Source organism: Ornithodoros turicata, unplaced genomic scaffold (genome assembly GCF_037126465.1).
Source record: "Ornithodoros turicata isolate Travis unplaced genomic scaffold, ASM3712646v1 Chromosome25, whole genome shotgun sequence".
NCBI classification, from domain to species: Eukaryota; Metazoa; Arthropoda; class Arachnida; order Ixodida; family Argasidae; genus Ornithodoros; species Ornithodoros turicata.
In genome coordinates this window covers 2,453,161-2,480,136 of record NW_026999346.1, presented here as the reverse complement: position 1 = coordinate 2,480,136, position 26,976 = coordinate 2,453,161, and the positions used below count along the sequence as shown (strand labels likewise).

The 26,976-nt window shown below is 43.8% G+C and overlaps 1 protein-coding gene and 1 long non-coding RNA gene across 2 annotated transcripts in view; one reads left to right on the top strand and one right to left on the bottom strand.

Annotated features, from left to right (window-relative positions):
- Window positions 1-17,365, top strand: part of LOC135373497 (beta-galactosidase-like) — a 48,736-nt gene extending 31,371 nt beyond the window's left edge. Inside the window, exons 4-5 of the mRNA XM_064606675.1 lie at window positions 9,661-9,951; window positions 17,034-17,365. Of these exons, the coding sequence (XP_064462745.1) occupies window positions 9,661-9,951; window positions 17,034-17,222 (480 nt within the window). The 3' untranslated portion in view covers window positions 17,223-17,365. The remainder of the gene's footprint in view (window positions 1-9,660; window positions 9,952-17,033) is intronic.
- LOC135373498 (uncharacterized) lies at window positions 11,727-13,570 on the bottom strand. The gene is made up of 5 exons (XR_010416495.1): window positions 13,319-13,570; window positions 13,058-13,202; window positions 12,881-12,980; window positions 12,502-12,567; window positions 11,727-11,991 (listed from the first exon to the last, which is right to left on the bottom strand). It is a non-coding gene; the product is annotated as an uncharacterized LOC135373498 (long non-coding RNA).
- Window positions 17,366-26,976: the final 9,611 nt, after the last annotated feature.

The window sequence follows — 26,976 nt, the reverse complement described above, 5'->3', positions numbered from 1 at the left end:
GAAATTGTGCAAGTTCATCGCAACGAAGTGCAAGTTGCTGAAACGATGCGGCGACAACGTATCGATTGCATTAATCAACGCTGGATTCAAGTGACCGATAATAAGACATCATTATGTAATACATTCCGAACTCATCAATCAAGACAACAAACGAAAATTGGAATGGGGCAATTGTAATTTATCGGAATAAACAAACATATAAATGTAATAATAAATGTGAAATAATAAATGTAATCTTTATTATCTTTATAATCAATTCTACGCATCACAATGAAAAACACTTTGCATTTACCACGGCTTGACTGAGAACAGTGATCGCTATGGAAACAAATATTCCACACTGTGTGTAAGAATTCTCATGTGGAATCAGAGCTGACCATCAAATAGGTTTTACCAGACTACACTCTGTACAAGTTCAACACCCGAAGGACAGAATTGCCGGAGAAGGATCGGTCATTGAAATTTAGAAGCACGATACATCAGTCTATGATTACAAAAAAGGATCACTAATCTTTTGTGAAAACTTATCATATTTCATGCATAAAATTGCACAATGCATGTATATTTCTCAAACAGTTGGACTAGCCCTCTTATGCATGAGCAAATGACAAATGTATAATTCAAAGTATGTCTATAACAGCTTTTGACAATATATGTTGAAAGGAATCTACTATCAAATGCCGCGATGCAAAAGGAGGATTTTACAAGCATGATGTCCTGGCGAAGTCTACATTTCTAATCACGTAATCTTCGTAACACACGGCACACAAACGATATGAAATAATTTCCAAGTAGCAATCACATTTTGGGAGAAGCGGATTACACAACGGTCATCAGAAATGCTTAACCAATATACAATGAAGATGAGCGTTATGCATAAACACAATGGAAGATATGTTATGTTAATTCTAACAAGCAGATCAGCACAGGTCACACATAAACGTAGATCCAATTCACAAAATATACTCGAGGTTTCCCGTAACCATACTGAAAAACCTTATTTTAGCGTCATAGCATCCGGGCACTACAAATGGAAAGGTCATACTTAGTTTTTAATTCATAACGTGGTAAAACGTAAACTCCACACTAAAAATCATTTTCTTCTTTAAATTTTCAAAGTCAAAAGTGCACGCTATTTCTTGCATTTTTTTAAAGATATAGGTTAAAATGTGCATATAGTCACACATACTATACAAGATATTTGATTGTGGCTTAAATGCTAAAATTTATCGATTCACATTCAGGAGAAGTGGAGACTACCACACATCAGTAAGAGTTGAATTAAAATTTGAACAGGTGTTGCGATTTACGATCAGTGTCGTAGAATGTGTAATTTCACAATACGCAAGCTTTGGCTCGCTCACTTTGACGCGCACTCTTTCATGACGACAGAGAATTTAATCGAATGGATTGATATATTTTATATACACTATAACGTAATGCGAATTCTCTATGCCGTGAATATTAAAAGTTACGAATATTTTTTGAACGAAATTTACGTAAAACTCGGAGAAAGGGTCACCCGCGTCGACGAACCCGTTTCCGGAAAAAGCACCACGCTCGCGTGCGGTACCGCGTCAATGCGTCGGGCGCCGAATCGCATTCGGTTTCGGGTACGGGGTTGGGGAAACGTGGTTGGGGGCGTGTTGCCGAAATATCTTCGAGGACGCGGGTGACCCTTTCTCCGAGTTTTAAGTAAATTTCGTTGGAAAAATATTCGTAACTTTTAATATCCACGACATAGAGAATTCGCATTACGTTATAGTGTATATAGAAAATATCAATCCATTCGATTAAATTCTCTGTCATCATGAAAGAGTGCTTGTCAAAGTGAGCGAGCTAAAGCTTGCGTATTGTGAAATTACACATTCTACGACACTGATCGTGAATCGCAACACCTGTTCAAATTTTAATTGAACTCTTACTGATGTGTGGTAGTCTCCACTTCTCCTGAATGTGAATCGATAAATTTTAGCATTTAAGCCACAATCAAATATCTTGTATAGTATGTGTGACTATATGCACAACATTTTAATCTATACCTTTAAAAAATGCAGCAAATAGCGTGCAAATTTTGAAAACTTAAAGAAGAAAATGATCTTTAGTGTGGAGTTTACGTTTTACCACGTTATGAGCTAAAAACTTATAAAATTTAAGTATGACCTTTCTATTTGTAGTGCCCGGATGCTATGACGCTAAAATAAGGTGATAGTTTTTCAGTATGGCTACGGGAAACCTTGGGTATATTTTGTGAATTGGATCTACGTTTATGTGTGACCTGTGCTGATCTGCTTGTTATAATTAACATAACATATTTTCCATTGTGTTTATGCATAATGCTCATCTTCATTGTATATTGGTTAAGCATTTCTGATGACCGTTGTGTAATCCGCTTCTCCCAAAATGTGATTGTCACTTGGAAATTATTTCATATCGTTTGTGTGCCGTGTGTTACGAAGATTACTGATTAGAAATGTAGACTTCGCCAGGACATCATGCTTGTAAAATCCTCCATTTGCATCGCGGCATTTGATAGTAGATTCCTTTCAACATATATTGTCAAAAGCTGTTATAGACATACTTTGAATTATACATTTGTCATTTGCTCATGCATAAGAGGGCTAGTCCAACTGTTTGAGAAATATACATGCATTGTGCAATTTTATGCATGAAATATGATAAGTTTAGTGATCCTTTTTTGTAATCATAGACTGATGTATCATGCCTCTAAATTTCAATGACTGATCCTTTTCCGGCAATTCTATCCTTCGGGTGTTGAACTTCTACAGAGTGTAGCCGGGTAAAACCTATTTGATGGTCAGCTTCCATATGAGAATTCTTACACACAGTGTGGAATATTCGTTTCCTTAGCGATCACTGTTCTCAGTCTAGGCATGCTAAATGCAAAGTGTTTGCCATTGTGATGCGTACAATTCATTATAATGATGACGAAGATTACATTTATTATTTCAGTTATATGCTTGTTTACTCCGATAAATTACAATTGTCCTATTTCAATCTTCGAAGTTTTCGTTTGTTTTCTTGATTGATGAGTTCGGAATGTATTACATAATGATGTCTTATTATCGGTCGCTTGAATCCAGCGTTGATTAATGCAATCGATACATTGTCGCCGCATTTGTATCGCTTCAGCAACTTGCACTTTGTTGCGATGAACTTGCACAATCTCTTCTTGATGTTTTCTTTCTTTGTATAAAGATTCTTGAATGGCATACAAGACAGTATTAGATGAAAATCGTCTGGTGGTCCGCCTCAGTTGATATGTTCGTTGAGTTTCAATAAGTGATGATACATCAGACCTTGCACAACAATATTGAACTTCTGCTCATTCGACATCGTTGCAAGAACTGGTAGAAGAAAATAATTGCGTTGCCGTGGTAGTTAAACATATCATGTGATAAGATTTTATGTACTTTCCATCTGAGATATGTGTAATTTCAACAAATCCGTAATGAATCGTGCGATATAGACAGCTTGTATATGACAATTTGATCTCACTGCTTTCTTGATGAATGCAATGTCCACTGCAATGATGACAATTACATCTGGTCTAGTGTATTTCAATTATTCGTTAGCAAGCCTAAAAAACTCCGCCATCAATCCCAGTGGTCCTTCCGACGTTGATGTGCAGATATTTTTATAAGTATTGTAGATGCGGCATATAAAAGCTTGCACCTTCAATTCTGTAGTTTGTACCATATCTCCGAATACGACCATGTCTAGGACGTATTGAAATGCAGCAAAAATGGAATCGTTTCGCGGCTCTTCTTTTTCGAATAAGTTTTTATCACATCTTCCCTTGACTTATGGTAGCGAATACAAAATCTGTCCATCTCTTCAATGTAGGGCGATTGTCTCTTCTGTTTTCAAGTACGCGTCTACACTTAATTAAAAGTATATCTATGCTCATTTTATCGATTAAAAATTTCGAATTCATTTTTTATTTCGAATATTATTAATATCACCTGCCATGAGAGTTATGGATATTGATTTACAAAAAGATGTGATGCGTAAGCAAAAAATGTGTGCTTTCAATAATTATCTGTACAAGACCATGCTAGAACCCTCCCTTCCATAACTTTATATTGGTGCTGGGGTCGTCGGCTTTCATCCATCACTCACTTTATCGCCTGAACCCACTAGTTCATCTTGTTTATTCATTGAAATGACAAGTTTCTGTTCAGATTCTGTGGTGTATTCACGCTGCTTGCTTAGAAATGATTTGTATTTATTGTTTTGACTTTGTTTCAGGTTCGATTGATATTCTATGAGTTGGGCATTATGCATGCATGATGTATTAATTGTGTCTGTCGATTTCCTCTATAGGAAAACTTTTAAATATTTCTCGCTTACTTAGAAAGTTACTGCCTGAAATAATTATTGTCTTGTATTTGTTTCAATTGATCACTCGATTGAAATTACTAAATAATCTGAGTTGGGAATGCCTCACATTTCTCAGTTGTGTTTCACATTTGATTTTTCGGTGTGGTTCGTCTACGAGTATATAGAACTTTCTGCTGCAAGATATTACAAAAATTGATGTAATTAAATTTGTTTCTCGTTTATGACTGATTGGGTGTTGTTGCTATCATATAATAATCTGCACTTTCTCTACATGTTCAATAAAAAATATTGCCTCTGTACAAACTTAGCCGACTATGTCGTCCACTTTGACGAAAGACTCCCGTTTCAAGGAAAGGATACGAAAAGATAGTGGTCCCCGCGAATAATATCGGCATCTATTTGCGTTGTACAATAAAATGTATCGCCTTTGTACTATCTTATCTGACCTCGAGAGCACCCTGTTTGCTGGAAGAAGGAATATGGCCCCAGGTTCATCTGTATAGAACTTTCAAAATATTACAAAATTGATTAAATTAAATTTGTTTCTCATTGTTTTCGATTGAGTATTGTTGCTATCATTTAATAATTTGGAGTTTCTCTACATGTTCAATAAAAAATATCACCTCTGTACAAACACAGCCGACTATGTCATCCACTTTGACGAAAGACTTCCGTTTCAAAGAAAGGATGCAAAAAGGTAGTGATCCCCGCGAATAATATTGGCAACAACTATTTGCACTGCACAATAAAATATATCCCCTTTGTACTATCTTATCTGACCTCCAGAGCACCCTGTTTGCCTGAGGAGGGAAAAGGAAGAAGCTCTCAACCCTTTGAGTGAAAAAGCATGCGCAGTGCTTTGGCCGTATAGACAGAGAGATAATATGTTTCTGAGCTTTGAAGAAAAACTGAGATCTTGTCATGGTGCCTGGGTGTTGGATGTCTCCATCAAAGTAAGGTTTGTAGGGTTCGGTAGAATGAAAACTCTATGGTGTTCGGTTAGATTAAGTCACGAAGATGATTTTATGATGATTCAATGATAGATTATTTCCTCGGTTGTTTACGTGGCGCCGCTTAGAGTGTTCCTGTGTTCTTTAGCGATAAGTCTGTGCTATTCACAGTATTAAATTCGCCATGTTTCTTGTTTTGATAGATTGTTTCGCTATTGTATGTATCTGTTGTTTACGTGTTGGCTAGGAGTTGCAGGTTTGGCTCTCTATTAATGCTAGCTGTTGATTGTGATGTTTCTCATTATTTCTTTATGTCTATGCTATTCACTTAATAGGAAATTGATTAATTAAAAGTTGCGTATTGTTAGAATAATCGACTTATCTTTCCTATTGTGCTCGAAATGTTCATAACTCTCACAAAACAGGCGTACGCCTCCCGTCTTCAACAAGTCAGTGCAGATATTATTAGAGCTGATCGTTGGCTAGGAGCGTGCTACGGGGTGAAGTTCATTTACATATTTTCGGTGCTGGATTCATAAAACAAAGCAAGGTTTGTAGTGTCTCTTAGAACGAAAATTGTATGGTGTTCGATCAGATTAAGTGATGAGGATGATTTTAGGATAGTTAAAATGATAGATTATTCTCCTCTATTGTTTGGTTAAGAATATCTTCTTTGATTTAATGTGATGTTATCGATTTTATTTCCTCTTGCATTCGTGTCCCATGGTCTTCCAAGGTCTCTGCTGTTCACAATTAATTACATACATCTATCAGAACTTGTAATTAAAGCTCCACTATGGTGGTCACGTATAGGAATATTAAACTTTTTATAATAAAACTTGTAATTTTGATTGTAATCGTATTGATTAAGAATATCTTCTTTGGTTAAATGTGGTGTTTTAGATTTTGTTTCCTCTTGTGTTCGTGTCATTCTTGTCGTTCGTGTCCTGGTCTTCCAGGGTCTCTGCTGTTCACAATTAATTACATCTATCGGCACTTGTAGTTATAATCCCGCAATCGCAATGATGTTGGTCACGTCTCAGACCTTTTATAATAATTTTGTTTGTAGTCGTATTGGTTAAGAATATCTTATTTGATTAAATGTAGTGTTATAGATATTATTTCCTCTTGTGTTCATGTCGTTCTTGTTGTTCATGTCCCATGGTCTTCCATAGATTCAAGTATGGTTGTTGATATTAAAATGTACCTTTTTCAGATTATCCAATGTGGCCTCAGTATTGTATGTATTATATATGAATGAATGAATGATGTATGAATATGATAATAAAGGAGATTTTCTTTCAGATTATTGGGGTCCACTGCCGCTGCAATGTATGTATTATTGAAAGTAGAATATCAAATGAGATTCTCTTTCAGATTATTGTTGCTATAATGGAAGTATTATTGTTGATATTAAAATGTGTCTTTTTCAGATTATCCAGTGTGGCCGCAATATTGAATGTATTATCGAATGCGAATGTAGTTTCCTATAATAACAAGTCATCTTTCAGGTCGTTGGTGCGGGGCTCTGTAATTGAACAATTGGTAAGCAATGTGATGAATGTTGACGTTATGTTTTCTTTCAGAATCTGATGACTTGAAATAATAATAGCGCATAAATTATGTATATTCTTTACACGTACTGTCTTCAGTCTTATTTCTTCTGTTGCAGGTGGTGAAGGCTTTTCGGCTGGGTTTTTCTCCTTCACCTGATTTGCATCACAATTGGCACCACTATTGGCATTACAATTCCCAGCACTATTGGCATTACAATTGGCAATAATAATTATATTTGAACTTATACTTTTTGTGTATGACTCCTTTTTGCATGTCTATGCTTGCATGTAAGCCGCCCACCGCACACCTGTTGTAGCGGGAAAAAAATATGTGAGTGAAGTCGGCTCAGGTGGGAAAATGGCGAAAGAAGTCGGCCCAGGCTGAAAAATACGCTACGATAAGCGCGCGCGCTGTTCTCCCCCGCCGATAAGCGGGAAAAAATACGCGAAAGGACCAGACGCGACGGTGGTGGGGGAGCCGGCGTTTAATGTTGCCGTAGTTTCTACCCCTACTATTACTACCTACAATGTGGGACTATTAGTTAATATCGGGGTTGCGGAATGGGGTCACCAATTCCATTGCAATTCCATTCCGAGGAATGGAGATTTGTGATAATATCATTCCTTACAATTCCTCCTGGAATGGCTTGGCAACCTCATTCCTTTCCTTTAATCGCATCAATAATAAAAAATAAATAAATAAAAATGTAACTGTACTGGCTAGCCCAGCAGTGTACCCAGCATTTGGCATTATACCCAGCACGGAAAAAGCACAAAGACAAGGTGCAGAAAGAACCCTAACACCACAACACCATCGATACACTACCAACTGTGATGATAACCTTTTCCCCTCGATAATAATGCCCCTCGAAATTGCTTGGTCCCTGGCCTAATCCAGCACAGCAACGCTCTGCGCTCAAAGCCCTTCTGATGTTTCTGCACACCATCGGACTTCGATCGTTATTGTGAAGGGGCTCGTTATTTTATTCCCCACATTCCCACCAGCAATGGGGTAGGTATCGCCCGTGGCGATGAACCTTCCCACCCTCCAAAGCCAAAATAAAGTTATTTGTTGTTAACCTTTTCTTTTGTTTTTTTTTAATTCGGACATGTGAGCAATCTTGATATTGCTGATCAGGGGTACCATGTGTTCCAGTTCACAAACATGGGGCTGGAAAGAGGTGCCTGATAACATAAGACAGCAACTTCGCTGTGCTGTCATTATAATCCAAAGTTGTGGAAAATACTCGTTGTACTTTTGCTGAAGCTGGGTGACCGCGGAGAGCTTCCATGTATTATTATTTTCGAAATGAAGGAAAAAGGAGGCCCGTCTAAATATATTAATTAGCTATATATTATTTCGCTAAATATATTTTCGCTGAATATTTATTTCTAAATATTATTTCGCTCTTGACCATGTGCTGGTGCGGCGAGTGTGCAAAGGGCGCGCGGGCAAAAACCAGTGGGTTGAAATAAAAAATACCACCGGAGCACCCAGACCATTCCATCCCAATTCCATTCCCAGGAAGGTTCCCGTCATTCCATTCCAATTCCTTTCCACGCTCTGATAAATCTGGAATGATCCCGGAATCATTCTGTGATGCGGCAGACTGTGAGTCAACCTACGTGGTCGCCAGAGCCCTCAGGGTAGTTCGGATAGAAGCCAGCATGAGACAGAGTCATACAAGGTTGTAATAAGAAACTTTACTGTGAGCATGGGTAACCCTCGGGGGCGGACATCGCAACGCCAGCAACCACGCAACCAGAGCCAGAGGCAAGAACCCGGTGGAGCACACCAGCAGCCAGAACTTGGTAGTGCAGACCCGCAGCCAGAACCAGGAACCCAGGACCAGGTGGACCTTCAAACCCAGAGCCAGGCGGTAGGACCCCAAGACGATGCCGACCGTCAGCCAGGAATGCTTCGCTTCCAGAACACAATCCCCCGTGCACCTCCGTCCGTGCCCGTTACGTCACACCTTTACACCTTCTGCGTTCTTCCACGAGCTGCTTCTTTCCCCACGAGTGACCACAACCATGACACATTCCAACTCCGGAGTGGCAACTCCGCAAGCCTGGTTTATATGATCACGTGCTTGCGTCATCCCTGTGCATATATTTGCAAGTATAAACAAGGGACACTGCATTACGCGTATGGTTTGGCCCTCTAGAATCTTCAGAAGGCCACTTCGCAGTGTTCATGACTCCTCACATCTTTCACAATCAGACTTTCAAAGCATGGTGAGAGGTAGGGATTTGAAGAAGGAAGCTGTCCACAACATCATCTACCTACAATTATTCCTAATGTACTCACAATTATTATTACAATCATCTACCTGCACAAAACCTTGTAGGGTGACGATACCGTGCTTCCGCGCGTTCTGGACCTTGGTCTTGCGCTGTTGCCGTGTTAAACCACAATTTCTATTAAGGCGTAAGTCACAACTGGAGATGCCAGGCCTGCACTCTTGTCAGGCCGAGCTGTACTCACTGGGCCACCGGGCCGGGCCGCATAAAAAGAGCGAGGGCCGGGCCATTTCTCGACGCACCCGGGCCGGGTCGGGCAGTAGAAGTCGGCCCGTGCAGAGCTCTAGGTGTGTCACCCATGTTGTACAATTGTGCAAATGGCTTGTCGTGGAAAAAGATCATGTTCATTCATGTTGCGGTTAGAGAATACACTTATCTTCTCCTGGGACCATATACTTCACCATGAGAAGCCGGCAGACTACGATGAGCACTTGGCCTCCTGATACAAGCTCTTCCCCTTCTAAGTTATTCCTCTCATTCTGCAGGGCATCCTGCATCACGTCACACTAGATGACAAGATGCTGACCCACTGGGTCATGGAAGCTGTCCCCATCACCATAGACTCCCAGGTGCACGAACTTATCAAGTTCATCAACAACCCTGAGCACAACTGGGAACATAACTGTACAACACCTGGTTTCTTCAGCGGTCGCTTTACGCTTCGAGAAGGCGAAGATACTCTCGACACGTTCCTAGACCCTACAGGTTGGACGAAGGGCGTTGCTTTCATTAACGGCTTCAACTTGGGAAGGTACTGGTCAGCTAGGGGACCGCAGGTACGCATATACGAAAACTTTTCGGAAGAGTCAATAGGCGATTGATTGGTATGTGCTTCATACTGATTAAGAAATGAGTATGAAGCACATACCAATCAACGAGTCTACGGTCAGCGCAATTAGCTGAGCTAAGCGTGTAAGTGCCCACGTCATCTCTATCACCTTTGTCACCATTTGCGAGCTTTTGCACTGCCGACAACACACCTCAAAATTTTCCATTCCTCAGACTGAAGGAAATGTTGCCTCTGTCTAAAATATGAACTGCACTTGCTGCTGGAGAACCACAACACATTCCCCCAAATTCGAATAATAGGAAATTGTTGACCATTATAAAAATGTCATTTTGTACACGAAACGCTTCCCTTGAAACAGGGTCTGAAGTGAACAGGCGTAGCGAGCACATACAGGGTGTCCACGCTATGTGTGAACAGATTTTCTAAAAATATATCAATCACTTTTTCCGAGATGTAATCAATTGCAATATAGGATATGCTGAAGGGCACTCCCTAGGGGTGCATTAACAGGCTCCTAAGGCAATGTCTTAATTAACTTTCAATAATTAACTTTTTAATTATAAAAGCTACGAAGTTGCTCCAATGAGAACATCTGATCTCTTCGGTCACCAGATACCAAAGCCTTTTTGAGAACAAAATATCCGTTCGATAGACCGTCCGCAAAAAAATTCGTGAAGGAACGCCATTTTTTTCTTTATTTTATTCATTGCGCATCTCTAGAGACGCGTCTTTCCTTCGTCCCCAATACGAGAGGATGAAAGAGCGTGGACACCCTGTATCTTGTTAGTGAAATGCTGCAAATAATCTGGGTGGCGTACGCGCTACCAGCTCCGGTGGCCCAGCGGTAACGCGTGCGCTTGGAGACTGGGAGGTCCGCGGTTCGAATCCGCGGGCCGGCTGTGCCGTCTGGGGTTTTTCCTGGGTTTCCCTCAGATGTGTAATAGGCGTATGCCGGCACAGTTCCCCTGAAGTCGGCCCATGGACGCAGCTATCCTCCCCCCGAGCGAATTCCGCTCGGTCTTCCACTTCACCCTTTCCTCTCCTCCTCTCCACCACCTTTCCCTTCCCGAGAAACATGCCGCTTAATCAGGCAGGCAGACCTCTCGGTTCCTCCCAACGACACCCCTCCTCCTCCTCCTCCTCGGCGTACGCGCTTCTCCCCTGGTGCCTCCCCCCGCACGATCCGTTTGAATGGATACGGAATGTCTCATTGCTGTAGTTTTTTTTTCCCTTTCATTGTGAATGTATACCTGCTATTTAGCATGGCAACTGATGACTGTGGAGCCGTTCTCAAGACTGTTTTACAGTCCGATGGAACTAGGCGGGATGACGCACAGTCTACCGCTACGCGACGACAGCGGCCGTCGTTCAGTCTATCCCAGGCAACGCATGGTGCGCTAGTATACGTCTAAAAGAAATCTAAATGTAGACTTTGGGACTGTCTATTAGACGTCTCACGAAGTAGCCCTATTGCTCCGTATCCGTCCCCCTTTCCCTAGCCCAGCTAACGTTACGCTAAAATACAGCTAATAACCGGATAATTGTAGCATCGATTTAGACCTTTTTTAGACCAAACGCCTAAAATGGGACAGTACTTATCTATCCACTGAGCCGTCATATAGACATGTATTAGGCATCATGTCTAAAATTATACATATTTTATACCTAAATTTTGGCAGTGTGGTTCATGCACAGTATGTCTTACAAAGGCAGCATGGAATTTGGTTAAACATTTATTTCTATGAACATACCGTGCAAACATTGACTTCCAAACACGTGGACAAGTTAGCGAATATCGTGAGCACCTCACCTCAGTGCACAATCACATACCAACAAATCTAGGCTCTCTTCCAAAGTAGATAGTAATGTACATGTACACAAATCGCAGCACTTATATCACTGGTAGCTGCAAGCATTGCCTCTGTCTTTGGGTCCATGCTTGAGTGCTCCAAAGGCAACCAGTACTTTACACACGTGTGGGTGGTAGAGGGCTGTGAGAAGCCGGAAGGAAAGTTTCCGTGGTACACTGTAAATAGAAAAGACTATGTGATATCACTATAAATGCCTCTATGTAAAAATGTTGGATGCAGCTTGTTTACTGCAGAACTAAAATTTATACATATTTTTTATTCAGGCACTATGCAAGTGTCAAGTATTTCCCTATCCATACACGTCGGATCATATTTTGCTTGTGCAGAACCCGTTTGATTCCCGGCTGACAATTCAGAGACGGAAGATGAGGTTACTAACTCGATCGTGAAGTGACACATCCTACTCTGCCAATCAAAATTCGCACATGCTAAAAAGGAAATTGTGTGACTGAATCTCAAAAATAATCATTCTGACAGCCTGCACTTACACGGCATCAATGACATGAATCCGATGCAGTTCAGACACTCCAACTGGAACTGAAGCTCTTTGGCAACAAAGTATTTACAAGAGACTCACACGAGCATCAGATTAGCGAGCACATAGAAATCCAGCAATATTGAACAACAGCACAGTCAGATTTGAAAAGGTAACGGTTTTTGCTTACCTGAAATGGGATCATCGTAGGACAGGCGTTGTATTCGTCACCTTCAACCCATGAGTCGGGAAGCCCCTATAAAAATAATAAAGGCATGAAAGCATGAGCTACGCGGGCCAACATAATGAGTGCGGTTTTGCACAGCCAGATATCAAATGAAAGAACTGCTCAACGTACGCACTGTTTTAAAAACAAATGCAACAATCTTAACTTTGTCGCCCCTGGTAAAATGTTCACTGCACCCATATTTCACTGCAACACAGTCAGCACAGATTAGTGACAACAGCACAGAGTAGTAAGAGCAGACAGCGTCACATTACTGAGCACATAGAACACAAGGAAACAACAGATCTGAAAGTAAGATCTGAAGGTAACTGTTTTTGTTTACCTAAAATGTGATCGTAGCTCGAGCTGAGCTGAAGGGCCAACAAATGGCTCACAGGCCAGGCGTAGTAATCGTGATCTTCATTCCATGACTCTGTAAGCACCTATAAAAATAATAAAGACGTGAATCCAAGTGGTACCCGAGACAACAAAGTATCCTAACGATTGAATCTTAACATACACATAGGTCAGTCCCACATCTCCATATTGTTCGTCGCAACCACACTGAACAGACAGCATTGAACGTAACCAAACGACAATCTTGTTAACACATTTAGCTCAGTCCCACATCTCCATTGTGCTCGTCACTCATTCGCAACATAATTCTGCAGGGAAAGAAAACGATATTCAGCTGCTGTGCTCCAGAGCTCTACTGCATGCGATTGTGAACACAAGCAGGAACAAATCTGAAAGCGAAGGACAAAAAAGAAAGAAAACTCACCCATGAAACCTGAAGTCCAGAGAACAAAGGGACGTTGACTCGCCGCAAAGGCAGCGCTCGTTGTTCGCTTAACGATATCGTTCACTGCATAGGATAGTATGCCGGAACTGTCCAGTTGACCCACAGATTGCAAGAAAACATACGCGCGACGCTGAGCAAGAAATAAACTTACTAAACTTCGAAACACTTCAGTAGCGAGCGTGAGCTCCAGAAGCCACCTGAACGCGAGCGAACAAGTTTGGACACTGACCGTTGCGCAGCGCTGTTGGCGGCGCCCTCTGCCGACACCGTTTCCAAACTGGCGCGCCGAGGGCCGCGGGCTTCTTCGCGCTTATGTTTTCGTCTCATTGCAGCACTCTTGCGCAGTCACATTTTCTTTTGCCTGCTTGCAACTTTATTCAGACTAGGTTGTTCACGGGGTCAGTGCAAATAACAATTGAATTTAGTTAATCACGTTGAGCCTCACGGTTGCACGACACACGGTTTGTAGTCGCTCTGTTATGACAGCAGCAAAAACAAACTGCTTTGATAATCTTTCTCAGATCACAGAGGGAACGTTGTGTTATAGCTCCTGTGAAAATGGTTGCATAAATTTGTGATGCAAGTCTAAATGTGTCCAACATGTGACATGCTTTTAGGCGGCTAACGGCAGACGTCTACTGCGAAATATCTCTGCCATGCCTCGTAGACCACCCCTTGTTAGACGTCTAAATAATGTATAGGGTTATGAACAGCTTGTAGACGTCTAAATTTATCGGTATCCCTAAAGTCTCAAGTTAGCCCATTTTTAGACGTATACTAGCGCACCATGTGTTACCTGGGATAGTTCGGCGGTATGAAGCGAAACGTGCCACGACAGCGGTGCGCGACTGCGCCAGCCGTCGCACAACGAGTAGAGCACGTCTCTATACTTCTGACGTCGCGGTACTAGTTTCGACTACAATGTACTGTGCTTGTCTTTCGAAGCCGCAAATGATCATCAGAGACTGCACGAAACAGGTCGGGCGGATGACAGGGATTTAAAAAATTGAACAGGTGCAGAAGAATGCGAACTTCAGAGCCGTGCGCTCTGTGACTCCACCTTCAATTACGTTGCAAATACGGTGATTATCCTATGCCACTGTTTAAGGCAAGCTCAGTTGTCTCGCGACGTAAACACCCAATTATTAAATTATTATTATTAATTATTGTTTAAGGCAAGCGATATTTCGTATCATCAATCGACGAATGCAACAGGTATTGGATGAAGAGGTTAGATTTGAAGGCGGGGGACGTGTTGATAAATAAAGAAAGTGATAAAGTGCTACAGGTCCCGACAAAGGTTTACGGACCACGCGAGCTGAGTATTTTCCCCACGGGACAACACTCTAACGGCAAGCGGAAGCTGGCGAAATCAGGCCAGTTGACTGCCTCAGTCTTCAGTCGGGTGGATGACTGCGCTCTTAGCGACACACTGCGGTAATTTCGGTATGACTACTCTTGTATGTGCCCGCGAAGTGAGTTGGATTTAACTGTTGCGCTCGCCAACAGCACGTGACTCAACGTCAATTGTTTATCAATCAATCAATTATCAATGTCAGCGTCAACTGTTCATCAGCTGGTCACAACTGAGTTCCATAACAAAGCAATTGTTTACAAGATTTCGTTCTTTCACTTCTCCACGTATCGCGGTTTTCCAATAAAAGCAGTTCACCGTAAAGTACTATTGCTACCATGATTCATCTTTGTTAGCAAGACGATAGCGGCGAGCTTCCAGTCTTCGCAATCGTTGAGACAAGTGTTGCTTGCGAGCACAACAGTTAAATCCAACTCACTTCGAGGGCACATTCAAGAGAAGTGGCGCCGAAACTACCGCAGTGTGTCGCCAAGAGCGCAGTCGTTTACGCCTCTGAGGTAGTGAACTGGCGTGATTTCGCGAGCTTCCGCTTGCCGCAAGGGGTCGTACCGAGGAGAAAATACACCGCTCGTCTGTTCCGTAAACATTTGTCGGGACATGTACGTATACAATTAAATGACATTGTGCCGTCGCCTCGCTCTATCCCGTCGGGCTACGATCAAGTGACAACGGCGAAGCGCGGCGTGACGGACTCTCGCGGGCGGCGCGGAATGTGGCGGCGACTGACGAACCTTTGCGTCGGACTGTAAGACAGCCTTCACTCAATGGGCCGCGTTGGGGCACTAACAATTACGTGAGTGAACTGCAAGCTCTTCACCGCATTTAATAGGTTCCCCTCAGCAAACCAAAACTAGTAACGCTTCAGCACAAGCAGCTCGAGCTGTGATGCCCAACGGAGACTTTTCTGTCTGCACTCGATTATGTTGTTTCCTGTCGAGCGAATACTCGTAGGTGAAACCGGTATTTATTTCCTGCTCGTAGAGTATAACTATAGCACAACGCGTTGTACCCTAGCTTGTATTTTAGGAGTATGTGTTTCTTTAGAACAAGGCCGCGACAGTTCTGCTGAGTGTTGTGGGCTCACGAATGAAATGAGTGCAGTACTTCTACATTGTAAGGTCGACCCGCGTTTATCCGGACGGCTCCGTTTCCTGTGAAAATGTCCGGATAGCGGGGGAACCGTATAAGTGAAACACGAAAACCCAGAGTGATCCTAAAAGGACATCTTTATTGACCATTAAACAGAAAACTATCCATCGTCATCTGTTTCATTCCAATACACGCATTCAGTTCTTGCAAACCTTTGCTCATGACATTAACTTGCGAAATATTGTTCTGTTGCTCGAAAAATACTAGAGCTGCTCTCAGTGCCGCCCGCGCATTTTCTACCGTCACAGCAGGTGCATCCCCGCATTCAACATCAGATCTTCATGTGGGGTCAAAAACGGGGTATACTTCTCACCGGCAGTGTCCCTGTCCACAGCGCATCGCACACGAATCGCATGACATGCTCAATAAAAGGGAAGGCACACACACACACGCCAAAGAACACCCTACTATCACCCAAACACGGGCGCAACGATTCCGCGGACGTCTTATCAAGATCACTCTAACAACGCGTGTTCCATATATTTAATAAAGCAAACAAACGCGGGCATCGCTCAAGGACGCAGCAAACTCGCCATTCGAAGTCCGCGCCTAACAGGCGATGAATCAAGACATTATAAAACGTTCATTAAAAGCAAAAACAAACCATCATAAAACATTCATTAAAAGCAAAAACAAACAAACAAACAAACGCGGGCATCGCTCAAGGACGCCTATCATGAAACGTTTATTAAAAGCAAAAACAAGGGAACACAGGAGCCTTCAAAATTCGTCAATTCATTCCACGAAAACAGAAAAAGAAGAAAAAAAAAAAGAAAGACAGAAATGGGATCATGACTCAGTACTTATCGCCGACCATTTTCGCGGTCCCAAGGAACGCGCAATTTTGCAGAATAACGATTCCTTAAGCACGGCTATCCTGACACAGCTAAATAGACACATGTTTGTCCCGAACATAGTACATGGGTATCTTTTACGTATGTACCGTACCTGTTTCTCATGCACGTATCAGAAAACAGGGGGGGGGGGATATGTTTAATGATAACAAAGAAAAGGAACGAGGGAAAGGTCAGCCAGGCAGGGTGTCGGCAGGGGCAACGTAGGAGGACATTAGGGAACATTGCTGGAGCGTGTCTTAGAGGACCGAAGGGGATTCTACCCGCCAATGAGTACTGAATCTGACTATGTGTTTCATAACAAGTTTCTCTTTAGGTGACGCTTTACCTTCCGGGTTGCTTTTTGAGACCTCACCCGCACGAAAACAACATCCTCCTTCTGGAGATGGAAGGCATGAAGCTCGTCAACATGTCTGTTAAGCTCACTGATAAACATAACATCGACTGGCGACCACACCCAACATCCACCACCCGTAGCTACGGCAAAGAGAGTAGGGGGGTATAAAAGTGCTGTTACGTCTTTAGCATTCACTGGTAATGATAAAGGGGCCGTTATATATCTTTTCCTGGTCCTATGTTTCTGTTTTGTGCAGGGCGGTATCGCTCTGCTGTTGAACTGTTGACCGTGCAATAAAAGTAAAGACATACCGGGAAGAGTATGGATCGGTGTTTGGAAGTACTAGTACTTGTCGCAATAGCGAAACGTCCTCGGACAGCGCGATAATTTTCAATAGACAGATGTGATTTGATATAGCACTATACAGTTGCAAAGTGGAAAGAAAATGGTAACTTAATGTAACTAAATTGCGAAATGCGATCAACGTGGGGGCAAAACCACAACCACCAAGTGCCCTGTAAGGGTTATATGTATGTATGTTTTTTGACGCCATCAAGGTTCCGGCGACGATGATGGGCAACCATTTCCGAGCGTGTGTTTGGGGGACTGTAGGCACGGGCGTTCCCAGGATGTTTTCCAAGTGGGGCGGGAAAGTGGTTCCAGAGGAGGGCCAAAGTGTGCAACCCACTCATTTCTTTTCCTCAAGACGGATGCGCGGACTGTGCGGGCGTTCAGAGGTTCATATTATGAAATTTGAGAAAAATCGTAACATATGAACGAAGAGTGCACGATCTTCACAAGTGACCTTGAAGCTCCAAGGACTGGATACGGCCCCATCACCCCCGTCCCTCCCCTTCTTGGTACGCCCATGAGTGTAGCATACATGGAGCGTGGCTTGTACAACGCCTCCAATTGCCTGGAACAAAAGGTGACTTCCCTTTCGACAGGGCAACTCTATCGCCACCGTATGTAAGCTGCCCCCTACGCTCGTGTTAACGCGGCGCAAGCATTTCTATAAATGCCTGTTTTGACAGGTTGCTTCGCGGTTTAAATATTCCGCCTAACCTCTCAGATGGATGTTATAAATGTATCAAGATGCACTGAGAGTCCGAAGTTGGGAAAGTCGGTACATGACAAGTTCACACCGCCGCAGCCACAAACACACACAAAAGGCACACAAACGGACGAACAAATACGGACAAGTGCAGAATACGAAACAACAAGTACGAACAACAACAACAACGACAAGTACGAAATGGGTTGGGGAACGTGTACCTGCGCTGGTATTTAAGGGTGTGTGTGTATTGAACAGTAAAAATAGTCGTGAGTTGAAATTCGTTCGGTCTTGTGTGTGCCTTTTGTCTGTGTTTGTGACTGCGGCGGTGTGACTTATCAGGGTGCTTTTGACCCAAGTCGAGCAGGGCAGCAGGCACCCAGAAAACGCTATTCGTGGACCCACGGTCCCTACCATGATGCTACAGCACCCACCCATGATGCTACGCGTGGAGCCCACGGTGTAGAGACTGATCAAGTAACCCCACATTTCAGAATACTTGTGCGTTCACTATTCCGGATCAATCAAAGCCCTGAAATAGCCCAAACTGCAGGCTCGACCACCTCGTGTATGCAGTGCTAGCTACAAAATCGCTGTTGACATTGCGGAAGATGTGACATTTGCAGGGAATAAATGTCATTTTTGGTGACCTACCTTGCCTATTTTACTTGGACAAAAAGGAAGCATAAAAGCCAGTATCACTGTTTATTTGTATTATTATTATATCTTCAAATTACGAAACACGAAACAAAACACTTCAATTCTCATGAACTGCACTTTCTTCCGCATCAACCCTTCTCCTCCAAACTTGGAGGGGATGCTTCCGAGTGAGCGCCTGCCTTGCAGACGCCGTCATGCTGACGCAAGGAGACACGTTATACCAGGGCGGAGTTTGCATGAGCTGGTGCAACTTTGGAAACGACAACGGACTGCTGACAAACCTAAATAAAAAGGTTTGTGTGTTGCAATGTAAATAATACTGTCATGCAATGTGAGGGATGATAACTGATTCGACGTTCACGGGCGTTTTTGCATAGACTTCCGGAAGCTCAAAAAGAGAACCAAACAGACACTTACCCTGTGCCATGTATTGACGACGCCCTTGATTGTCTCCAGGGTGCCCCATCGATATGCGTTCTGAATACTGGGAAATCGAGGTAGACACCCCAAGGATGCTGAAAAAAACGCGTTTGTGACCCCGACGGGCTGTATCAATCAGTGTTGTACGCAGCTACTATAGTAGCGGCGCTACCGTATACGTAACGTTTTTCGGTAGCAGAGTAGAGATCTCGTTACTTTTTTAAATTGTTAACGAAAGAAGTACTTCTGTTACAAATTTGCAGTAGCGCAATCATTTGAGCGTTACCGCTACCGCTACTTTTCGAGCTCAAGTTCGTGACAATTCCAATACGACCTATCATCAAGACCCCACTCTGCCTGCCTTCGAACAAGGTGACCAAGATTACGGCCCATTCTACGAAGACCGGGCAAGAAGTCCAAAAGGAGGGCAGAGCGGTCGTTGACAAAGAAGCTGTGCCCTCAACGTGTTCCCTATTTGCAGTGTTGTACGTAGTGGCGCTACCGTATCCGTAACTTCTTTCGGTAGCGAACGAGACACCGCTCTACTTTCTTAAATCGGTAAGGAAAGAAGTACTTCCGTTACAAATTTGCGGTAACGCAATCTGTGAGTGATACCGCTACCTCTACTTTCCGAGCTCAAGTTCGCGACGACTCGAATACGACCTATCATCAAGCCCCCACTCGGCGTGCCTTCGAACAAGCTGACCAATATTACGGTCCATTCTACGAATACCGGGCAAAAAGCCCAAAAGGAGGGCACAACGGTCGTTATCTTACAAAGAAGCCGTGCCGTCAACGTGTTTCCTATTTGTGATTAACCTTCTTGGAGATTTGGTGTATGGTTCGAGTTGTCCGGAAACAGAGGTCACTCCTACCTGCATTGTGGAGTCGCCACCCCCCCCCCCCCCCCATAGCTATGAGTCATGGAGCTGCTGCTTTTAACCAGACCTCGTCGAAAACAGGCATGATCGCGATAACCCACACTAACCGCCATCACGATCACCAAAGGGATGAGTGTGGCTGTGATTGCAATCGTCATTCAAGTGCCCTTGCGATTATCCCGGCGCGTTGAAATAACACCAGGAAAACCTGCGGTGATCGCGATCGGGCTCACGGCAGTAATCTGTATTTCGCGATTCCTGTATTGCGATCACGACTCTGCGTCTCTGCAGGCACTCACGGGAATTACAATGTGATTGCGATCAGGCTGTTTTCCCTGAGCACGATTATGGCGTGATCGCGCTCATCACGGCGATCATGTTCTGCAAAAGCGCAAAGTATAGGGAAGCGCGCACTTTCTGGGCGCGTTCGCAACGCCGTGTGTTCCGTCCCATTCTGATTAGTTTTATATTATGGTTGATGGTTTTCATTCACTGCTGTCTACCCTCAACATGCCCCTGCCCATAAAATTCAAGTATAACAGGCGATATTTGCATAGCGCTCGTCTTTGGATGCTTTCTCAACTGTTGCTATCATGCTCCGACATCTCTAATTTTTGGTATCTCCCGATGACTGTGTCGTTGTGAACCTCTTGCCGGGTGACCAAATGTCTGTTGTCACGATGCTAGAATTTTGGAATGTCCGCATGTGGTGGTGTGTGTCGTTTTCTGCTTGCCCCACTTTGCTTCGGCATGTAGACGTACTGGTGACGAGAGGGCTAATGACCCGTCAGTAAGGGAATCTGTCATAATCGGTAGCCTCCATTGTGCTTCTAACACCAATTATTTATTCAGCGTGCGGAAATACATGATGGAAGAAACATCCTCACATTGACTTTGAGAAATACGTGTAGGGTAGTGAGCTTTTAATGGCTGCGCCGTGGAATTTCTCCGGCTTCCTGCCCTTTTGACCCCATTCACGCTTCCGCCTCGAGGATGACTTTTTCCACTGTAGTCGGGAGAAGTAACGATTGTCGCGCCCTTTGTATTGCACCGGCCACCGAAAAAAGGCGTTCGACGCCACCGGCAGTGGCCGGTATGCCAAAGCAGACCTCCGCTAGATGAAAGATGGAAGTCACTGAAAAGGTTAGTCAGCTGTAGGACTTTTCAGTGACTTCCATCTTTCATCATTAATTTCTTAGGCACTTGAGGCTGCTCCGCTAGACGACCCATCTTATGATATCGACTGGTGTTGTGTTTCCAAAAGGTACTGACATCTTGTTCGTCACAGTCCTCCGCAAGGTACTCGTCAAGTTGAGACGCCTGCCGAACTTCAGGCACCAGGAACGCCGTATCAAGGACACCGTGGATGCCGAGGGCTGTGGAAGGGTCCACAGCGTGCTCTGACCGTGCTGGAAATTTCTCACTGCTCTTCAATTTCCAATCTTTCGCGTGTTACTGTGGAGACACAGCATAAATGTTTTCTCGCCATCACTAGATCTGCCGATATATTTGAAGTGGTCCTGCAGCCAATCGGGGACAGCAAAGTGTCCCATGGTCATGAGAGAACTGATGTTCTGAGGCTGGAAAAACATAGAAAGGACAAATACATACAAAGCCTCAAATTGCCTAAGAAGAATTCAGTGACTTTCATCTTTCATCGTTCATCTTTCACCCATGGTGTGGAGCTCGTCAACGCGATCAGACATGATTCTTCGCTGCAGCAGTGGCGCAACACCTATTGTCTGCACAACCAGTGCCCAAGGGACCCACACCCTGGCTCGAACAGCTTTTTATTGCCATTGCGATATTTGATTTGCCTATTTTTGGCCCGAATGCACAATCGCAAGAGGAAATTCACGCCCTCCCTGCCTTTGCTGTGTGCAAGGTGCCATATGCCAACAGCGCAACTACATGGTGATCGCGTGAGTGCCATAATGCCTATCACACAATCGGCCTTTGCCTGATATCGTGATCGCACTCATGCAATCACCCTCATGGTGATCGCAGCATGCGCGATTAACTCATTCGTTCGACGTTCTGATTGCGATAAACAGTGGCCAGGGGATGAGTGCGATCCAGTATCGCGCTCATGGTGCACAGCGATCACGCACCATATCAGCCCGAGCGTGAGCGTGGGTCTGCATCATCCTCACGCTCGCCTTATCAGATAATCGTGAGCGTGAGTTCTTTCGTGCCAAAATGCCGACCTCTGCTTTTAACACAGGGTTGGGTCCACATGATATTGCATCACGCTTAGGTGTTTGAGCGCTGCCATTTCCTGTTCGCTCCAATGGAGGGACCAAGCCATGCTATAGCAAGCATCTTTTAGCATAAGGAGGAGAAATAAAACGGTAGCGTGCTGTTCAGATGTGTACAATGCGCTCTCGGTGGCAAAGCGTATCTGTGCGTCAAGGAAGTCAACGTCCAAAATAATAATAATTCGGGGCTTCACATCGCGAGACAATAGACCTTGTATCGCCAACTGTAGGATGGGACAATAGACCTTTTTAGAAAAGAAAGCGCCACCTGCAGCACGTGAGGGCTCATGGGAACTTGAGCGCCTTGAAGTATTACGAGACTGCAGAGGCGGAGATTGAAGAAGAAGAACAACAATCCCGGTGTACGCAGCAGCAGCGTCAGCCTGGGTAAACCATAACCGAAGGAGTTCCAAGTTCCACTGTCCCTCAAAGTTCCCATGCTGCTTTGCGCCGCGCGCTTAGTGGCGCGCGCATCTTTTAAAAATTAGGGTAGCCTTTAGAATCGTCTATTGTGACGTCCAATTTGAGAAAGCACATCAAGGTATGCATAATGTAAAACCCCGAGACTAGGGAACACGAAAGGACAGACACAAACACGACGTCTCAAAGACAGCTGAAAATTTTACTTCACATACAGGAATTATATAAAACCAGAGGGAAGGGTACAACCAGTTGAGGACAAAAAGGGTCAGTTCGGGGGAACAAGAAGTCTGCTCAAGGCCGGACCGAGGATTTGAGGGATGGTTTGAGAGAGCATTCATTAAAAGTAAAAAATAAAGCCTCAAACTCCGAAATTGCCAAGCATTTGAAAGAATGCTCAGATTGCTTCCCTCTATGGGATGAAACAAATTGTAAAGGCTTCTGAATTGGACCCCCACAGAAGACTTTTGAGAGAGTCCCTATGCATAACCTCTTGTGGGAACTGTGTCAGCAACCCATTCGTAATCCTCGGTCCGGCCTGGATCAGACTTCTTGTTCCCCCGAACTGACCCTTTTTGTCCTCAACTGGTTGTTCCCTTCCCTCTGGTTGTATATGATTCTTGTATGTGAAGTAAAATTTTCAGCTGTGTTTGAGACTTCGTGTTTGTGTCTGTCCTTTCGTGTTCCCTAGTCTCGGGGTTTTACATTATGCATCATCTTCACCAGCTCGCTTGCTTCCTAGCCATTTTTTCATTGACATCAAGGTATGTTTACTAACCTCTCGTTCCGGGCAAGGTCAGTTCTTTTTGTAACAACGCTGTAGAGCTTTTCGCAGTAGGCTTGCTTTGTGCTTTATTTGCTTTATAGAAAGAGAAAAAAATATGCGGAATATCGACAAAAGCGGCTTCTAGTAAACCTGTAAGAACGGTTTTCCAAATTGTAGCCTTCAGGTGACCTACGTATAACATCCATTGCACGTCAAGTTATTATTTCAAGATATTTTATTTGATTATTTATTATTTCGAGATATTTTATTCTATTTTATTATATATTATTTTGAGACGTTTGAAGTATGTTATGAACTATGCTGTTCGTTTCTTTCCTGAAAAGTATCGCACCAAGTATCGCATTGCTTTTTATGTGTAACGGTAGCGGTATTCCGCTACTTTTAGGAACGCGTAACGATATCGGGACTTCGTTACATTTTGCTCGGGTAGCGCGTATCGATATTCCGCTACCTTTTTCGGGTAGCGGGTACAACACTGGACTATCAATTCAGGGTAATGTCGTTTTGGGCTCTGCAATGCACAGCAACATTCGAACGCATGATTGACAATGTTCTCGGTCCCTGGACATCATGTCTTTCTTACATTGATGGCATTGTCGTGTTTGCCTCAACCCTCGAAGATCACCAACAGCCGCCTTCCGCAAGTCTTGTCCTGCATGCGCCGTGCGGGTCTCACCCTCGACCATGGGAAATGCCGCTTTGCTGCCGCCAACTAACCCTCCTAGGCCACTTAGTATGTACGGAAAATTCGGGAACAAGCACAAGCGTGTCATTTTGCTGCGAACAGACAGATCTGGAAGGGCAATCTGTATTTCTTTTTTTTGTCGACTACAAGCAGGCAGTGCGGTTGTAATTTTCCAGGATAAATGGAGCAGCCCGTTTCTGAACTGACTCAACTGTTCGGATGAGCATGTCATGATTAGAGTCCCACCCGGAGGTTGCGTATTCTAGTTTAGGGAGGACAAAAAACTTAGACTTAGACTTTTTGATATGCATAGGCACGGAGGAGAAGTTTCGCCGGACACAGCCTAAAGTGCGGGAAGCATTGTTAGATATGTACTCAATATGTGTTCTCCATGAGACGTTGCTGGCGATGAAGACACCAAGGTACATATAACAGGTAATGTAACACTGGTTCGAGATGAATGTTATTAATACAGTAAGTCACATTGACAGTGTTAGATGGCGTGACAGTCATGCATTTGCATTGAGATAGATAAATCTCCATTTGCCATGTATTACACCATTCGGAAAGAGCATCAAGATCGGTGCGAAGTAAATGTACGTCGAAATCGTTAATTTCCCGATAAATAACTCAGTCATCTGCGTAAAGGCGAATGCTGGATGAGAGATTACATGGTAAGTCGTTAACGTAAATAAGAAAAGGCAGTGGACCAAGGAGAGAGCCTTGTGGAACCTCAGAAAGAACAGGCAGGTGTGTTCGCATAGCTCAATTCGTAGAGCCCTCGACCGGTAATCCAGAAGATGTGGGTTCGAGTCCTACAGCTGGCCAACCTTTTGAGTGACTTTCATCGCTAGATCAGAATGATTATCGTCTACCGAAACATATTGAGTGCTGTAAGAAAGGAATGAATGGATCCAAGAAAGAGTGTTGTTATCAATACCGTAAGTTACGCATCACACGAAGCAAAGGATGGTAAGATACCTTATGAAATGATTTTGAAAATGTGCGAGATCCCCGATCTAGCACCAGGTGAGGGTGATGTATAAAAGAAACCACTTGCGGTTCGCAGAAAAAAAATTCTTTCTGAACCCATGCTTACATGAAAAGAAGAAAGAGTGGTCTTCGAGATGCTTCGATACCCAAGCAGCACAATGTATTGAAAGTACAGAGCAATAGGGGTGGAAGGGTAGGTGGAAGGCCTTTAGCAGACTCTTAAAACTAAAGAACGTTGATAAGACACATACCGTCCACCCCCTATTGCACTGGATTTTCAGTACATTGTGCTGCTTGGGTATAAATGTGAATCAATGACATGGTCGAGTATCTTGCAAGGAATGCTTGTCAGCGATATAAGCTTTGATAGTTACTGGCGCAATCAGACCTCGGCAAAAAAAAAAGAAAAAGAAAAACTAAATCTTGAGCGCGATAACTAACAATACGCACAATCACGATCGCCGATCGTATCGAGTGTGTGAGTTCCACTCGTTTTCGCACAGCATGGCAGCACCTATGCGGTAATCTGCTATGACGTTGACATGGCAACGCGATTATTGTGGTTTCACTCACGCTGCAGCGAGATATCGTGTACTTGCTTAGTGCACTCATGCTGGGACGTCCCACAGCGGTGCTAACGGGAACCATTGTAGGGCTCTGAACGAAATAGTCCCCTTCAACGCCATTATCGTATGAGTCCGCACTCATGTCACGAGGTCCCTCTTTTCCTCTACATCCCAGAGCCGTTTATAGAGAGAGTTTGGCCATTAGGAGGAGCCTAACTTAAAGCGCGTCATGCGACGTCACGGCTGAACGATCTCCCTCCGTCGTGCTCCATTGTTATCCAGTCGTCAACCGGTCGCCGACGCCATATGATGCTGATCGTTCTTTACAATCTAATGAGAGAAGACACGTGCGTACTGCTTGCTTCGAAAGCCTTTCGTCCTTGAACTCTTTCAGTTCGGCAACAAAGCCCCCTTATCACTGGCGCCAGTGGGTCATAAGCCGGTTATTCCTATAGATTACATTCTACGCGACCACAAAGCTGTCGACCAGCTGGCGGAGAGCATCAATATGGCGGATATGGCTGATAAGCGGATTCCGCTCGGATTCAGGCTTTTTGGGCGGGGCAACGACGACTCTCACGTCGAAATAACCAATGGCCAAACTCTCCCTATATATGGCTCTGCTACATCAGTCTGACGTTGATGCTTAAAGTGCTACTACACATCCGCACTTGCGTTCGGGGCGTTTTGCATGAGGACATTTTTATTTATATCTTTCCTGTCAGAGTCGAGAGTAAATGTTGTAAAGTCGGGGTACATAAATGGGTACCTGTGTGTCTATGTTGGAACCGTGCCTGACACTTACTTACTGTTATGCAAAATTTTAATTTGAAGTTTTTGAGTACGTGGTTTTGGGCTGGTCCCCGTGTGCATGCGCATTGTTTTTTCCAAATCGCTCATGTCACTCATGTATTCAGTTTTACTAGTTGCCGCCGTGAGTGTTTCGCCTACCACCCATCAGTGGACTTTGATGGCCATATTTTAACTTTGAAGATAGTCGGCGGGAAGTGTAGCAGGAATGTCCTATGTAGACATACTTGGCGATCAGATCATGGTGTTCAGACTTAAACAGATGCCAGTTATCATTTACGGAACGCGAGGGAAAGTCAGCAATATAACAAAAACCGAGAGTTCAGAGTGAAGGGACGATAAGTCGGTGTTTTGTAATCTCGAACTACTTTTGAACGTTTTGACGACC